This window comes from Rhinatrema bivittatum, chromosome 5, assembly GCF_901001135.1.
Source record: "Rhinatrema bivittatum chromosome 5, aRhiBiv1.1, whole genome shotgun sequence".
NCBI lineage: Eukaryota > Metazoa > Chordata > Amphibia > Gymnophiona > Rhinatrematidae > Rhinatrema > Rhinatrema bivittatum.
Window position 1 is genome coordinate 231,467,655 of NC_042619.1, and position 17,937 is coordinate 231,485,591.

Here is a 17,937-nt window from a genome sequence, read left to right on the forward strand (position 1 = left end):
TTTGTAATAGTAATTTAATTTAGTCCTGGCTTTCTGAGGGCCAAGCCCACAAACAATGCATGTTACAACAGGCCTGATACCGTGAGATCAAAGTGATCGGAAATGTATGCAAATTAATGCAAATGAGGGGGACAAACACGCCTCCTTGTGATTCCTATCCCCCCCCCCGGGTACTCAAGTGTCCAGTCGTGGTCTGTGTAAAGTTTCAACCCTACTGCCCCTCACACTCTGTTGTAGTGAAACGCACAAGAATTTCCCCTTCCTCCCTACCTTCCTGAGACTAAAATCGCTTCAGGTTCACCTTCAGTTTCTCTGAGGTCACGCGTGAGCTCCTCCCCCCTCGGGCTAGCTTCCTACCAGCGAGCGGGAAAGGGAGGACGAGCCGGCGTGGGGGCGGAGGACACGACCTCGTCCAATCTTAAACCGCAGCCGCAAAAAACACCTGCAACGAGGAGGGGCGGGGTTGCGCCTGTTTCGTAATGACGTCAGATGACCCGCTGCCGGCTTGGTAGTGTCCTGCTCGTTCGTGCACTTGCCGACTGGCGGCTGGCGCCGGCGAGCGACGGGGAGGAGCTCGGATGGGGGCGTGGCTAAACGTTTCACTGGCGGGAGACGGAGGCATAGTTTCGTGCCTGAGGCAGTGATACGCTGCGGCAGAGACTGACGGCGACAGTGAATCAGATCGGGAGTCTGTGTGCGAGTGGCGGAGAGTGAGTCAGCGGGGCTGTGCGCGCCTGCGTGAGAGTGAGTCAGTTTGTCGGTTAAGGGCTGTGTGAGAGTGCCCATGAGACCGTCTCACGGACAAAAAAGCGGGAGGGGGGGCTCGCAGCAAGGAGGCGTAGCTGCCGTTGTGTGACCTTGCTTTTGGGATGGAGTGATCTCGGATTGCGCACTCTCGCGGGTGGCGAGCACGTGGCCGGACGATCCCGCGCCTTGGCGGGGCTTTCACGTTCCAAGGACAGAGAGTACCGCCGCCGCCGTCCCCCACCCCACCTATGGATCTAGAAGGCGCTATGGTCCGGAGGAGGGTGATGCTGATGTCTGGAGCAAGCTGGGTTTTACCCACGGCCCTGCTCTGTGTGTACGGATTCTTTTCTAACCTCAGGCCCTCCGAGCCTTTCCTGACTCCTTATCTGCTGGGACCTGATAAAAACCTCACCGAGAGACAGGTGGGTAATGTGTTCACTCCCAGCAATGGAAAAGCGCACGCTGACCTCAAGTATTCATAATTTTTAATAAAAATGCAGCTTAGATCCTCTGAAAGGCGGTGTTTCTTCAGTAGTTGTTTAGTAGTACACAGCTCAATCTGTTTTGGTTAACTACATCAAATACATTGCAGAGACATGTTTAAACTGGAGAAATACTTCAAATCATAGCAAGATAGTGTTAGTGGGACTTCTTTAGCAAAGTATTTCTGTTTTCATGCCATTGAAGAGGTTTAATAAAATGGTAACACCTACAGCTTGTTTGACCCAGAATGATTTTGTGTTGTATTCAGTACAACTTGAGTTTTTACTCCTGGAACTATTTTATAAAGATTGTACAATATAGAAATATTTATTGTTCAATGGTATTAAGTAGCCTAGTGCCTTTTGGCTGTGCAGTCAGCCTCCAGCAAGTTGATATTTAACATTGTTAGTCTGAGCAAATCTAGTCACTTTAAAAAAAAAATCACATTAACATAAAACTTTAAGGCACATAATCTGAAGGTGAATTGTATTGGGATGTTTTTATGAGATTGTAAATCCTTATAGCTATTATTTCCTTCTAATCCCTGCTCGTTTTGCTGGGGAGCAGCTTGGAAAGCTTAAGGTTTCTAATAGCTCCTGAGCTCTTGGTGTGAATTGATCCTATAATCATATAAAACCCCCTTCTTTTAAATGAATCATCTGTGCTTCTGGCTTCATACAGTACATAATGCCAGCACAAAGCATTTCAGTATACTGATTAACCTCTTGTTTTGAGGTAAACATTCATTTTTCTCCAAACTGAAGAGATGGCCAGTTTGTAATCATAATCAGTACAGTCAGTGCGCTCCAGTGGAGCGCACTGTACTGTACTGATTATGCAGCCAAGCCGCACATTTTACTTTCAGAAATTAGCGCCATTTCTCCGGGCACCAGGAAAGTGCACAGAAAAGCAGTAAAAACTGCTTTTCTGTGCACCCTCCGAATTAATATCATGGAGATATTAAGTCGTAGGTCCTGAAAGTTTTCAAATTTTTTTTAGCTTTTTTTTTTTTAATCGGTTGAAAACCGGACGCTCAATTTTGCCAGCAGCCGGTTTCCGAACCCGTGGCTGTCCGCGGGTTTGAGAACCGACGCCGGCAAAATTGAGCGTCGGCTGTCAAGCCCCCTGACAGCTGCCACTCCTATCCAAAAAGAGGCTCTAGGGATGCGCTAGTGTCCCTAGCACCTCTTTTTGCCGTGGGCCCTCATTTAAATACAGAATCGCGTGCACAGGAGAGCGGGCCTGTGCGCGCTCTCCTGCGACTTTTACTGTATCGGCCCGAATGTCTTGGAAGTAGACTTCAATAAATAACTTTGCCAAATAAAAACATGGCTGGCTCAAATATGCTTTGTATTTGAGATCTTTAAAAATGTTCACCCACTTTTTTATGTCTATGTAAAAATGTTTATGAGAATCAAACATACTTTTTATTTCCATGGCTGTTAAATGCCAATTTAGTGCAATGAATCTTCACAAGGGTACTTAACCTTGGCAGACCCAATAGTTGGACAGATTGAAATGCCCACCCACCAAGTTGCTTCTCTTTCCATTTGGGTGTATATAGTTATATGCTTGTGCACTTCCCATGGGAGAAACATTTTTTTTGTAAGTATCTTTATATTTGTGCAAGAAAATTCACAGAAATGGTTAACTTCAGGGAAATTTTGGCAAAGTATTGAATATACAGGCAGGTAAATACCTCTACCTTGTTTATGGTTATGCTCCTCTACTTTCTTAGCTGCTATCCCTTCCTCCTCTATCTATCCCCCTCACTCCCGCCCCCCGATTCTCAACTGCTCCCTCACCCGTTCCCTGTTTTTTGTAACTTTCCTCCTTTCTCAGGTTTTATTGTAAACCGTCGTGATGTGCCCGCACGAACACGGTATATTAAAAGCTGTTAAATAAATAATACACTTAATAAACAAAATTGCATTTGCTTAAATGCTAATATAACTGGAAAGCTGGCTGTAGAAAGTAATATTTTGAGAAACACACTGAAAACTTGGAAGTGTACACAGTAGTTGTTGGAAATCTGACAGGAACAAATGAAAGGGTTTAAAGATAATATGCATGCACTTAAACCAGACTTGCAGCACCACAGAACATTATCTTACCTGACTGAAATCAGCTATCCCCATGCCAATTAATTTTATGCTGCAAGATGGGAATATGCAGTAATATGGAATTTGTAACATGCCATTGACCCCAGGCTGCTACACGTTGGTCAGTGTCCTGCACCTTAAGGCCCTGGGTCTGGTGAGGTGTTATAATCTCTGCCGTGTTGTCCTGGCATAGTTCAGTGTCCTGCTTCAAGACTAGATCCTGTGTCCTAGTCTAAAGGCACACAGTACGTGCTGGTTTTATAGGCCCAGCATCCAGGACTTCCTATGGTGCAGGCTGCTGAGCTTACTACTACTCTGAAATAAAGGAGGCTCAATTTCCTTGGTGAGTGCCTGAGCAATAGGTCCTGTGCCATTGTGGTTCCTAGTCCTGCACCTTGGTGGTTTACTGCCTTGCCTCACTTCTGCCTCAGTAGTCCGAATCTACATGGGGTGTTCCGGCCTTGTTCGTGACCCCTCTCTGCCTGCTGTTAGCCTTAAATCCTGCCTTCGCTGACCCCTGCCACTTCTAGCCCATCAGCTGCTGTCTATTGGAGCCTAAGCAGTGTGTGTGCTGGTTAGACTTTGTCCATCCAATAGCAGCCCCAAGGCTCCACTCACCCCGAGTCGTGACAGAATTAAATTCAATAAGTGAAATGCTTGCATTTACCAAAAGAAAAGGGAATATAAAAAGGGTTTAGACATGGGGTTTTTTTTATCTATGCAGAGTGCCTTTTTTTCTGTGGGGTGAGGAGTTGTTGCTCTCCTACTTTCTTTTTTTTTTTTCCCCTCCCTTCTATCCCAGCTAGTTAGACAGCCAGGGATCCTTGTTGGCCTGAGTGCTGAAAGGATATGCCTTCTGTATAGTTCATTGTTTGTAGGGGCCATCTTCCCTGGACCCTAGTGCAGTGTTTTCCACCCTTTTCAAGCACAAGGTACACCTACATTAACAAAAATATTGTGTGGCACACAAGCCTCCATAGAGCAGGCAGGACATAGAAAGGACTCATGTGGCCAAAAAAAGAGCTAGGGAGGCACTAAAAACACCCGCAGCATCTCTTCCAAATTTTAAAACATAGGAAGAGAGGGGGGGCAGAGGCACATGAAACCAGCATGATGCACCAGCTCCTGCAGGGGAAGGCAGAACATGGTGTGATGCTGGCTCGGTTACTTCGGCTGCCACATGTGGCTGCCAGAGCTGCTTTACTGTTAAAGTTGCTCACAACACTCGCTCAGATCTAGTGCTGATGCATGTTCTCCCTGTCTCGGCTTGGGGATAAGACAGAGGCTTGAAAAACTTACAGATGGGGGAGAATGAGGAGATGCTGTGTGCCCTGTATGCTGCACAAAGCGGGTCCCAGTTATGTGTTCTGCATGCTGCCTATTAATTGCCACACTCCAGGGTTCTTGCTGCAGCTAGGAAGACGAGGCACGCATGATTACACCTGTTCTCAGAAAGGAGCTCCTATAAGTTTTTAAAAAGTCACTGCTGGTGTCTCTTGGTGCTGTTGAGAGCAAAACTTGGTGCTGGCCTGGATCTGAGCAGCAAGCAATGGTGACTTTTCCGTGGCGCACTGGTTGGGAAACACTGCCCTAGTGCACAGTCTCCATGGCACACTCAGACCTGGCCAGATCCTACAGAAAAGGATCAGGACATGAATGCTCTGTGCCACAGTTCTGCTGCTTTAGCCACAAGGCTGGCCTTGAAAAATACCTTTTTATTTAAAAAAAACCTCCCTAGTTTCTATGAGCACAATGTCAATATATTTATTTTATTTGTAATCCCATCTCCACATAACTACGCACGAATAGGGCCATAAAAGAATTTATGTATCTTGAGGCCTTTCCTATTCCAAACTCTCACAAAGGTTTCTAGCGCCAGGGCTGGGTTCTTTTACTGGGTGGGGGGGGGAGAGGAATTTCTCCTTTAAGGGCCTGGGTGGCAGGGGTGACACTGTCTCTTGTTCTGGGAAAGGGAGGCCTTCTCTTTCCTTTAGAAGGATGGCTGTGCCAACAAACACATGCACCAGATTCTGAAGGGTCCAAAAAGTAAACTTTACTGAGGGGGGGTTTGTTGAAAATTTTGCATCCGTTCCCAGTGCTGAAATGGTGTTTACAGGGCTAGGGAAACACTTACCCTCCAGGGCTTGGACAGGTAAGGTTCCCAAGTGGACAGGTGTGTGTGTGGACAGTTAGCATGGGGCACATTTAAAACTAATCAGAGAAAGTTCTTTTTTACTCAACACACAATTAAACTCTGGAATTTGTTGCCAGAGGATGTGGTTAGTGCAGTTAATATAGTGGTGTTTAAAAAAGGATTGGATAAGTTCTTGGAGGAGAAGTCCATTACCTGCTATTAAGTTGACTTAGATAATAACCACCGCTATTACTAGCAATGGTAACATGGAATAGACTTAGCTTTTGGGTTCTTGCCAGGTTCTTATGGCCTGGATTGGCCACTGTTGGAAACAGGATGCTGGGCTTGATGGACCCTTGATCTGACCCAGTATGGCATTTTCTTATGTTCTTATGTGTGTGTGTGTGTGTGTGTGTGTAAACCCCTCCCCTCCTCCAAACAGACAAGAACAATGATCAGCCTTTGCACAGAGTCCCAAATTTACCTCTTCCCTAGGTTGAAGACTCCAAGTGGGGGTTCCTCAAAAGATCTCAGATTCTGTGTCTCGCAGGTCTCTATCTCTCTTTCCTTTGGGAACCCTTGATGGCAAGAGGATCCAACCAAGAACACCACAGCTCTCACGATGTTCCTCCTATGGACAGGAAGGGGCAGCAGAACCTTCCTTGTAGGTCTTCTAACAAAAATTCTTCTTCCCCAAACGAAGTCCAAACACCAGAAACACCTGCACCCTCAAGGAGGGTGCAACGGGACAGGTCTTCCTTATCCTGGCTCCCCCCCACCCACCCAAGGGAGACTTCCCCCGTAAACTTCTCCACGCAACAACCACAGATCTCGCAAGGCTTCTTACAGTGCAAAATTGGGGAAAATCCCCCAAACAACCCAGAAGACACACACCCAGCCAGCCAAAAAGAAGGCTGAAAAGGCAGCTTCCCAATCTGCAGGCAGGTGGTGCCCAAGTCAGAGGTAGGCCCAAAAAAAAGTGAGCGAGAAACTCCTACCTCAAACTAGGGAGAGAGCTGCTTTTATACACACAAGGGGCTCTAAACAAATGGTGCCTTCCCTAACTACTAGCCTGAGTGTTCTGGCTAAGAGTTAACTAGGACCTTTCAGTAATGAACCTCAGGAGTCCTATCTTATTTAAAATGACTTAACCACTTTCCCCTGTCCCAATCTGTGGTGTACAATGAAAATCACATTTCATACACATCTGTGCTGACAATGATCTATGCTTGGGCCCTCCTAGGCCATAACTTAAATTTTCATAGATACCAGAAGTCCTGCCTCGTCTTCAACAGCATCATAAGTTACCGCACAGAAACTGATTATTTTGTCTTAAGTAGTGTTTTGTCAGTTTGGACCAATTAGAGCTAGTGAAGTATAACAGCTTACTTAATTCTAATATAGCCCCTTCCAAAGATTGTGAAGAACAGTATGATGTGCCACTAAAAGTTTAAACAAAATGCCAAGACTTAAAATTATTAGTGGGTATTAGTGTTCATGTGTTTTTAATAGCGGCAGTGATCTGCATTGGAAGGCCTGGTAAGGGAAATATTGGGCTTGCAGTAGCCTCAGATTTAGCCCTGATGACCTTGTTTTCACGGCGTATAGACTGCGGATTAGGAATATATGTTGCTTCCGGGACAAATTAAGAAATGTAAATTTCACCTGATGTAGTTGAAATCGAAACATGAGCGTTCTCCCGCATTTGGAAGGCCAAAGCATTGTGCACCAACTCCTGGCATGAGCAAATCAGCAGTTGAGGTCTTTATCTTGTCATGAAAATGTTACTGCCAGATACCATAAGTTACATGTGCTGCTTTAAATTCCTATAATTGTTTAGTGTTCTCTCTCGCTCTCCTTCTCATTCTGTACAGGTCTTCAATGAAATCTACCCAGTATGGACTTACTCCTACCTAGTACTGTTGTTTCCTGTGTTCCTGGCAACTGACTATCTCCGCTATAAACCTGTCATCCTCCTCCAGGGGATTAGCTTTATCGCTACATGGTTCATGCTGCTGTATTCTGAAGGCGTCCTGGCAATTCAGTTCCTTGAGTTTTTCTATGGCATTGCAACAGCAACCGATATTGCCTATTACTCCTACATCTACAGTGTTGTAGATCTTGCTGTGTACCAGAAAGTCACCAGCTACTGTCGGTGCGCCACCCTAGCTGGATACACTATTGGTTCTATGACAGGGCAGATCCTAGTGTCTGTTGCCAACTGGTCTCTCTTCAGCTTGAACGTGATTTCTTTAACATGTGTGTCTATTGCCTTCGCTACTTCGTGGTTTCTGCCCATGCCATGGAAAAGTCTTTTCTTTCATCAGAACTCACATTATCGTATCACCAAGGAAACCAAAGCTCTAAATGCTGGAGAAATTTCTGACACACAATGCGAAGCAGCAGATTGGGAGTACATGGAAGTAAATATGCCATTAAACAAAGGGGCATACAAGGCCGATAACCTGGTAAGTGAGAGCAAACATAAGTGTTTTCTCATAATTAATGAGCAAGAGGAAGTGTTCTGATTTAAGTGAGGTAGTATGGCAGCCCTTCCCTCAAATGAGTGAAAATAAAGACTGTCAAAAGGACAAGCAGCAGATATCCATGCTATATATGTGAATGTATTGTACAGGAATGAAAAAATATTCAGAAGACCTGGATGCCAGCCAGAAGAAAAGCTCCCTCTCTCCCCCCTTTTAATTTTTTTTTTCTTTTGGCTTATTTTTGCTCTTTAGAAAGTTTTGAGGTTGGGTGTGTGTTTTTTTTTTTGCTTCCCACTCAACTTCCTAGCTTGCTATCCTCTCCTTGGCCTGGGGCAGAGTTTGTACCAGGCTACAGAGGCAGATCCTTTTCTCTTGGTGGCAGGTGGTGGTGTGCCAGGGTACAGTAAGTTGCAGGCTGATATTTTTTTACCTCTGGCATTGTGTTGAACTGGTTTAACTTTTGTTTCGAGAGTAACTAAGTACCTTTTGTAAGGCCATTGATGACTGTCAAAGCTGTGGATTGTGATGTCTGATTATGACTGAATTCAATCCCAGACCAATACACTTTTTAATGAAAATGTATCTAATGCTTCCTGAAAGTTAGTTAAATAGTTGCACAAGCAGTTTTATAGTTATCTTAATGTTTGCACTATAGGGAGGAAAAAAGAGAATGATAGAAACGTTTTGAGAGAAATTGAAGGTGAAAGAAGAAAGAACTTAGCTTTTTAGTCTGTGTGCTTGTATCTGAATCCTTGTCGGGGGGGGGGGTTCCCAAATATTTTAAAACTGAAAGATTTTCAATTTTAAAAAAAGCTGGCTTTTTTCATTTAAGTTCTGCACAAAGCTTGTACAGCTTGACAGCTGGGAGGTGGCTTTAGCACAGTGGATGATGGCAAGGGCAGAGGGAAAGTGATGACCAGGGCAAGAATAAGTACCTGCTAAAGCCCGAGGTGGTCTTAATTGGAGTAGTGTAGGCAGGAGTAACTTTACAGATTGGGTAAGCCAAATAGTCTTTGCCTGCTAATATTTACTATGTTTCATAAATATGTATTCCTGGGGTCCATAAGATGGACCTCATGTGCTGAGCTCAGGGCAGCTTGATTTGGCTCACCTCTGGTTTTACCAGGATTTCCAAAACTGGAAGTAGCATTTTAATATAGTCAGGTACACTGAAACTTCTCAAGGAAACACAAATCTCCCAGCAAAAACCAATCCGCTATAAGGAATCGCAAGCTTCTTCTTTATTGGCACAAATCTGAACACATTATTCAGTAATTTTTTATACTGGCAAACTTTTAGAGTCTATTTTTAAATAAAACTCAGAAAAGGGAAAAATCTCAGATTGGACAAATATGCAATATAAAAACAAATTTCTGGAGCTATTTGTCATTGTTTAAAAACCCCTTCTTGAATGATTAATGCAAACATTTCAAACGTTCCTCAAAAATATTTGATTAAACTTTTAATGCCAAATTTAAAAAAAAAAAAAAAGACAATGCCGCAAAATGTATTGTTAAATCCACTGAAAGTGGCATTTGTATTTATTTTAAAACATTTGCATTCCACCAATCCATAGATCTTGGTGAATCACAAGAATACATACACAGTTGTAACACAAAATACAATAAAAGTCATGAGATTGTTTTATGTTAATTATGCAAACATCCAGTCCATGCTCCCGATAATCACCTTCCTTAAACTGGTCCAGACTCAGCCCCACATCCTCTAAGGCAACTCATTGGGAAAGGTGTGTGTTAAGAGATTACCCTAAACCACATGTAGTCGTTTTCTGCCCTAATCTCTTCTGGAAGACTATTCTACATAATTAGCCCAGCAATTCTGAACATGCAGTTCCTTGATTCTGTTAGTTGTATCTCTTTAGCCGAAGGAACATTTTAAGAGATTTTTGTTGAGCGAAACAATCTTCTGGGGTGGTATTCTTGGATAGTTGTCGACATGCACAGAGGAAGCGCATTATGTTATGTCTTAAGGGTTGATGGAAGGGCTTTAAACTTAATCCCCCATGAAACCGAGAGCCAGTGCCTCTGTATTGATCCATGGCGTGGCCACATCTTGAATAGTGTGAGTAATTCTGCTTGCCATACCTCAAAGATATTGCAGAACTAGGAAAAAGTACAGAGAAGGGCAACAAAAAAATGTATTACAGGGATCAGCTCCCTTAAGGTAAAAGGATAAACAGGTTAGGACTTTTCAGCTTGGAGAAGAGATGGCATAGAGGGGATATAGATTTATAAAACTTGTGTGGTATGGAACAGGTTATAGAGAATGGTTATTTGCAGTACCAAATAGTACAAGGTCTAGGGGACACTCACTGGAAATAAGTAGCAGATGTAAATGTAACTTAAAAGTGTGTTTGTTTGTTTTTTAATCGATGTACAAATAAGCTGTGGAAATTGCCAGAAAATGCGGTTAAGAGTAATAGTGTAACTGGTTTTGAAAAAGGTTTAGACAACTTTCTAGGGGACAGGTCTATAAATGATTATTAACCAGATAGACTTTAGTTTCTCCACCTCTTAGTTCTTGGGAGAAGCAACATGAAACAGATTTTCATATTGGATTTCAGGTACTTCCATGTGACCCAGGTTGGCCACTGTTGAAAGTAGATTGGTGGGCTTGATGGACCTTTACATAAAGATGCTATACTGGGTCAGACCAAAGGTTCATCAAATCCAGTACCCTGGACAGTGGCCAATCTCAGAGAATAGGTCCAGTTCTTTTTCATAACCATAGATAAGCAGTGGCTTTTCCAAGTCTGCATAGGTAATATTTATTTAGCAAAATTTTCTATACCATCATTCAGTTGTACCATCACAACTGTTTATATATTTAAAAGAATAAATATATAGTTACAAAATAAATTACAAAGATAACATTAAAATAAAGGAAATAAAATACAACTTTTAAGTAAAATGTCACATAAAATTAAATATTGAAGCCATGGTAAAATCTAAGGTAGTCTTATACCTCTATTTTACCTAGCAGCATAAGAGATATTGGTAAGTAGTTTGCAGACAAGTCTCAAACAGCTCCATTGTAAGCTCTGCTAAGCAGCCATGTTTTCAGATTTCTTTTAAATTCTTGTGGTTCCTCTGCATTCTGGCAGGTCACTCAGGCAGGTACAGACATGCACAAACACCCACGCGTAAACGCTGTGTCTAAAATGGACGCACAGAAAGCTTGCATCCAGGTACATGTATTTGCCGAAACCAAGCTTCCAGGTATATACACGCCATTACCTGCTATTAAGTTCACTTAGAGAATAGCCACTGCCATTAGCAATGGTAACATGGAATAGACTTAGTTTTTGGGTACTTGCCAGGTTCTTATGGCCTGAATTGGCCACTGTTGGAAACAGGATGCTGGGCTTGATGGACCCTTGGTCTGACCCAATATGGCATTTTCTTATGTTCTTATGTTAGGTGCCCAAAGTGTGCATCCAAAAGGCTAGGCTGCCCAAATCTTGGATGTGCAATAGGGATGTGCAGGTACACACAGACAGAGCTCAGAGAAAAAGCTAGCAAAATCACCCTACCCTGAGAAATATATATATATATATATTGCGCAACCATTGCAGACTGTGCGTCCAAGATTTGGGCAGCCTAGCCTTTTGGATGCACATTTTGGGCACCTAACATGGGCATTTCTTGGGTGTGTGTATATCTGGAAGCCTGGTTTCGGCAAGTGTTCTATACATGTACCTGGACGCACGCTTTCTGTGCATCCATTTTAGACACTGTGTTTACACGTGGGTGTTTGTGCATGTCTGACCTGCCTGAGTGCCTTATGACCATGGTGCCCACAGTGAAGAAGTCTAGGTGCTTATCTATTTGTGCTGCATGCGACATCAGGGCTATACAGTCGGAGCTTTCTTTAAGCCTATGTCAGCACTGCCTGGATGCTCATGGGTATTTACCTCCTTCTGATTTTGCCATTGATGGTCCTTCCCCTCTGTCTGAGGGGAGTGGGACCGAGGGCAACACAACGTTGGTGGCCTCCCCTTCAAGTAACATAGTAATGATGGCAGAAAAAGACCAAAATAGTCAATCTAGTCTGTCCAGCAAGCTTCCCAAGGTAGTAACTGCTGCTCCATGCAGTTACCCCCCCTGTTTCTCTTAAGGGTAGTAACTGCTGCTCTGTACCAGTTAAGCTTTTTTTATTTATTCCCATCCTCTAGCCTTTTAGGGATCCACAGTGTTTATCCCATGCCCCTTTGAAATCCTTCACAGTTTAGCCTTCACCACTTCCTCCAGAAGGGCATTCCAGGCATCCACCACTCTCTCTCAGTGAAGAAATGTTTTCTGACATTGGTTCTAAGTCTTCCTCCCTGGAGTTTCAAATCACGACCCCTAGTTCTACTAAATTGTTTCCAATGGAAAAGGTTTGACAACCATGGATCATTAAAACCTTTCAAGTATATGAAGGTCTGTATCATATCACCCCTGCTCCTCCTCCAGGTATACATATTCAAGTTCTTCAACCTCTCCTCATAAGTCATTTGATGGAAACAACCCACCTTTTTGGTCGCCCTTCTCTGGACCGCCTCCATCCTGTCTCTGTCTCCTGAGGGGAAACTCGCTCTCAGGATGTCATGTTCGGACCTGACCTCTTTTTTTTTTTTCCTGGGTAGAATTCTTCCAGGGATTACAGACACTTCTACAGGGGTGGTCTTCTGAGTCTACTATACCTACTGGTTTAGGGCAATGCGCTCAGAGTTCTTCAGTACCTGCTCCCAAGGTCAAGCGCCATGATGCAGCCTGTCAAGGCTTGAATGCAAGTGGATCAAGATGACATCGATGGTGCTGACTCTCCTGTGGAGGAGGGGGAGATTTCCCCAGATTTGGAGCCTCATAGAACTCTTCTCAGTTTCTTTCATAGAGATGAGTTGCTGAGTTTGATCTCGCAGACTTTGAAGACCCTCGGAGTGGCTAGAGCTGACTCTTTGGGGGTACAGAAGAAGGCCCACATTTTTGGTCAGCCTCCACAAGGCCTCATGTTTCTTGCCCCTCCTGGATGCAATTCAGGAGCTAAATGATCTGGAATGGAGTTTGCCAGAGGCGTCCTTCAAAAGGGGGCATGCCTTGGTACATTTATATCCCTTGGATCTGCTGGCCAGAGAGCAGTTGTGTTTCCCTAAGGTGGATGCCTTGGTCTGTTCTGTCACAAAGTGAACCACCATCTTGTAGAGGGAGGTGTAACCCTTAAGGATGCTATTCTAAAGCAAGCCCTTGAGGCGGTGGCAATGAAGTTGCAAATTGCATCTTGTTGTGCCCTGGTAGTTCGAGCTACCTTGCCTTTCTCAAGATTCTGGCAGCGCCATGTCAGTGGGCCTATGCCAGAACCAGGTGCTGCTTTCTTAGCTGATGTGGGCTATAACCTGGTTCGCGCTGCCACCAGAGGTGGTGTTTGTTTTATAGCAGCTAGACGGCAGCTGTAGCTGTGCAACTGGTCAGCCACAGCTGTCGTCTAGAGTTTGCTTCTACTTGGCAGTGAGTTGGAGAAGATGGCAAATAAATGGGGGGGAAACCCAGGTCCCTTGCTTGCCAGAGGACAAGAAGGCAGTTTCCCAGACCTTTTGGGCAAGTGCCGCTCTCGAAAGTACCAGTGTTTTCGGCCTGTAGGGGAAGTTCTTTCCAGAGAGCCTGTCCCTTTTGCAGATCTCAGCCCTTTCACCCCCGAAGACCAGTAAAGGATGCAGGCTCCAGAATTGGAGCTCCTCTACCTTCTCAATGAAGATCTGCATGCTCACCTGTTGGTGCAAGAGAGAGGTGGGCACCTATCTTGTTTTTATCACAGGCGGGCCCAAATTACTTCAGATCAGTGGGTCCTTGAAGTAGTTTGGGATAGTTATGTTCTAGAATTTCTTCACATTCCTTCAGATGCCTTTGTCATCTTCATGCCCGAAAAAGGGTAGGAGTGGCAGCTACATTATAAAGGCTGTTCGACCTGAAAGTGGTGATTCCCTTTCCCAAATTGCTGGAAAATAAGGGCCGATATTCCATTTATTTTATTGTGCCCAAGAAGGATTCCTAGTGGATCTCAAGGGCGTCCACTGTCATTTACAAGTCATATATTTCAGGATGGAAATGGTGTGCTCTGTCATAATGGCAGTATGAGAAGGGGAATACCTCACATCTTTGGATATGATAGAGGCATATCTGTATATTCCCATTGGTCGGGACCATTAACAGTTCTTTTGGTTTGCCATTCTGAATCGTCATTACCAGTTTCAGGCCTTGCCATTTCAGGCTAGCTACGGCACCCAGGACCTTTTCCAAGTTCATGATGGTGGTAGCAGCGGCCTTACGCAAAGACAGATTTCTAGTTCACCCCTATCTGGATGACTGGTTGATTCGGGCCAAGAGTGTGGAAGAGAGTCTTCATGTTTCTTGTAGAATGGTTTTGTTGCTAGAGAACCTAGGCTGGGTGGTGAATCTGGCCAAGAGCAATTTGCAGCAGTTTCAGACTTGTAGAGAATCTTGGAATTTGCTTTGATACGAGGCTGGGCAGAGTATTTCTACCGGAAACTCGTCCAAAGGTTGGTGGGTCGAGTTCGAACCAGGAACCAGGGCCGGTGCTAACTTAATTTGCTGGCCTGTGCAAACAATTACTGTGCTGTGCCCCCCCCCCCCAATTCATTCAGTCTCTGTTCTTGTCCCAGGCCTGTCAAAGCCCAGCTCCCTCCTGCTGTCAATATTTTTAAAAACTGATTTGCTTGCATCCACCCCAGAAACCCATAGGTAGGGAAGGGTATTAGGTACCCTAGGCAAACCTTATAGCCTTGCACTCAACGCCACCCACACACTCACACTCCCACTCCCACACCCTTTACAGACACACAAGTTATGCATTAATAACACATTTTACATGACAACATTCAAAAGTACAGTCTTATGAGGCAAAAACATCACAACATGCATATTATATTCACGTGCACTCCTGTGGGGTGAACCAGAAAACTCTGCAAAAAAATGTCACTTGGAGCTCCTATGGAATTAGGAGTGTGAACTTGGCCCTCAAAGCCGTGAATAAACAGAATTACAATGTAATAAACCTCCCATGCCAAAAAACCCTAAAAGCCTTATCTATGAAAAGGCAACGCTGCATATATTTCACAAGGCCCTAGAACACCAATAAAACTCTTAAGAAACCAGATTGTTGTAGATCCCTACACAGAAATTACATGTCAGAAAAATACCTCACCTCAGTCACATATGCAGAGCACAGAGAGACCCTGACCAAATACAGAATAAAGAGATCAGAAAGTATAAACAGAAACATGCTGAGAAGAACTGAACTGAAACCCACAGCAATCTAGCCTCTATATGCAGAGAAACAATGGAAAAATAGAAACATTACCATTCTTCATAAAAACATTAAATAAAATCAAGAAATATAATACATATTAAAATCATATTCATAAAAATAATTTCAAACCAATTGATCAAATTTCCCAAACAAAATATTTCAAAATAATCTGAATAAAAATTCCAATTAAAAAATGTTCTATCCCCCCCCTAAAAAAAAAATTCATCTTAAGAGGAGAAACATCAAATTACAGCCAATAATTAAAACTAATAAGGATTTTAAAAAATCTCCCGTTCTCTCCATACCTGGGATCTTTTGATTTTCAGTCACCCTGAGATCATCATGGATGGGGGGGGGGGAGGTAGGGCTACCAAAATCTCTCGCTCTCTCACAATAACACATTCATTCTCTTATGGGCTCACTTTCCCTCATAGCTATGTTATGTCTGTGTGTGCCTGCCTGTGAGAGCCTATATTGACTCTCAGATATATTTTTATTTATTTATTTATTTATAGATTCTTATATACCGCGGTACGTATATTTCTACATCACCTCGGTTCACAGTGAACAATAACTTAGCAACAGGCTTTACATATAACATGTTCTACAGAAAAACAAAAGTAGCAACAAATTTTACATATAACAGTTAATACATTACGTAAACAGTCAAATAATCAAGTTTTATATAAATAACAGATACAAGAAACCAATATATAGCTCCAGTAAATACAATCACCAAATGAAAGTTTAAACGCAGAGTAACTTAATCCAATAAGCCTATTAAAGGGCCGGATTCTAACGTTTAGTTCAAGACGAATTCACAGATTCGCATAATGAAGGAGGTGAAAAGGAGGAGAAGAGTGATAGGCAGAGAAAAACAGGCGAGTGGAGAAAAGAAGTACGAAGCGCAGGATTGGTATCAGTGTAGATCTGTGAGATGAAGGACAATAGAAGAACCTGGTGTGATTGAGCAATTATACAGAAAAACTGATTCTCAAGTTATTTATTGATCATTGATAGAAAGCTTGTTCAAACAACCATGTTTTGAGGTTTTGTTTGAAGGTTTTGTGGCAGGACTCAAGACGTAAGTCCAAAGGCATATTGTTCCACATGTTGATACCCGCTATAGAGAAGGAGCGTTCTCTTGTGGATACATGTTTGATGTGTTTGAGAGGATGAACAGCTAATTTGGCTTGGTGGATATTTCTTATTGGTCTATTAGATGTGTGGAAAATAAACTGATCAGTAAACCATTGCATCTCTTGGTTGTTAATTGATTTGTGGATGAGAGAGAGAATTTTAAAATTATTCCTGTATGTTACGGGAAGCCAATGTAGATATATACAGGCTGTCAATCGCTCATACACACATGGCCTCCTGTTGTCATCTGGCTGTGGTGGGATGAGCTCCTCCATAGCCCACCAGCCTTCCTGCTTGTGGAGGGGGGGAGGGGGGGAGCAGAATTTGTATGCGCCGGCCGGTAAAGTTGGGTGTGCACACCCACGGGAACACCAGTCTCTCATATTAAGCTGCTGAGCTGTCACTGGGTTGATTTCTGTTCTGCTGGCGGCCTCTCTCCTTCAGCCGCTGGCAGGTTAGGTTCCACCTCTGGCCCAGTGGCTTACCGAGGGGCTCTGGTGCCCAAGGGCCAATGCATTTGTGTATCTCTCCAGCGCCGCTCCCCCCCCCCCAATCCTTCTTGTACTAATGCTGAAGGTCACAGGCATTCAGTGGAGTCTCTAGACAGAAGACTTTTTTTTTTTTTTTTGTTTGGGGGAAGCTAAAATGACATTTTCTCATATCACACGCACCTCCATAACATGGCCCCCTGCTTTAAAATTGGCTATAAAAAAAAAATTCTCATTAAAAAAAAGTCCCAAGGGTCTTCTGCATAATCTTAAACTGGCTTTTTTTCATCCTTCTAGTAAAACTACCATTAAACTTATTTGATAGCCTCATTCAACTAATTCTATATGGCTGTGAGAGTGAAGTCTGGAATGTATACAGGAAGGGACAAAAGTCAATATAAATCCTGCACCTCCAGTTCTGTAACACATGCCTCATGTTGTGAACCAAAACAAAACCCTGCAAAAAAGACACTCAAATTCTATACAGCAAACCTATCATATAATGTAACTGCTCTGAATCAGGTAAACATCCATGCTTTTTCCTATTCAGGCAGCTAAACTTTCTCTCCAATCAGTCCTCAAGACAAAGATTCTGTAAGTTTGAAATTATTTATTGTACAGGTAAATTCTACTTACAATAGTGCAATTCAAATGCAAGCCCCAAGGCAAGGATCTTTGGTACTGGAGATGGGGTAGCAGGAGGGAAAAGGAGGTCTCTTGTGTTGCAGGACTTAGTTTATGGTAGAGGTAGGAAGCATGAGGGATATGAGGCTGATTTCATCTTCAGACGAAGGCAGTAAGAGAGAAGGTAAAAAACCCAATCCGTTTCAAGGGTATTACAGAGCGCTGCTGGCTCAGAAGCACGCATGGGGTGAACTGAACTCTCGAGAGCTGCTAGAGGAAAACACCTCCACAAGCAGGGGACAGGGTCCAATGGCAGCAAGCTTGAGAACCATGTGACACAGGGGGAGCATGAAGGGCAGTCCTTTGAACCTATAAGGCACCTAGGAAGACTCAAGTTAGATTGAGGG

General features: G+C 43.5%; 1 protein-coding gene across 1 annotated transcript in view; it reads left to right on the forward strand.

Moving 5' to 3' along the window:
- Nucleotides 1-470: 470 nt before the first annotated feature.
- SLC19A2 (solute carrier family 19 member 2) overlaps nucleotides 471-17,937 on the forward strand; it is a 60,171-nt gene continuing 42,704 nt past the window's right edge. The window contains exons 1-2 of the mRNA XM_029603433.1: nucleotides 471-1,169; nucleotides 7,341-7,934. Of these exons, the coding sequence (XP_029459293.1) occupies nucleotides 996-1,169; nucleotides 7,341-7,934 (768 nt within the window). The 5' untranslated portion in view covers nucleotides 471-995. The remainder of the gene's footprint in view (nucleotides 1,170-7,340; nucleotides 7,935-17,937) is intronic.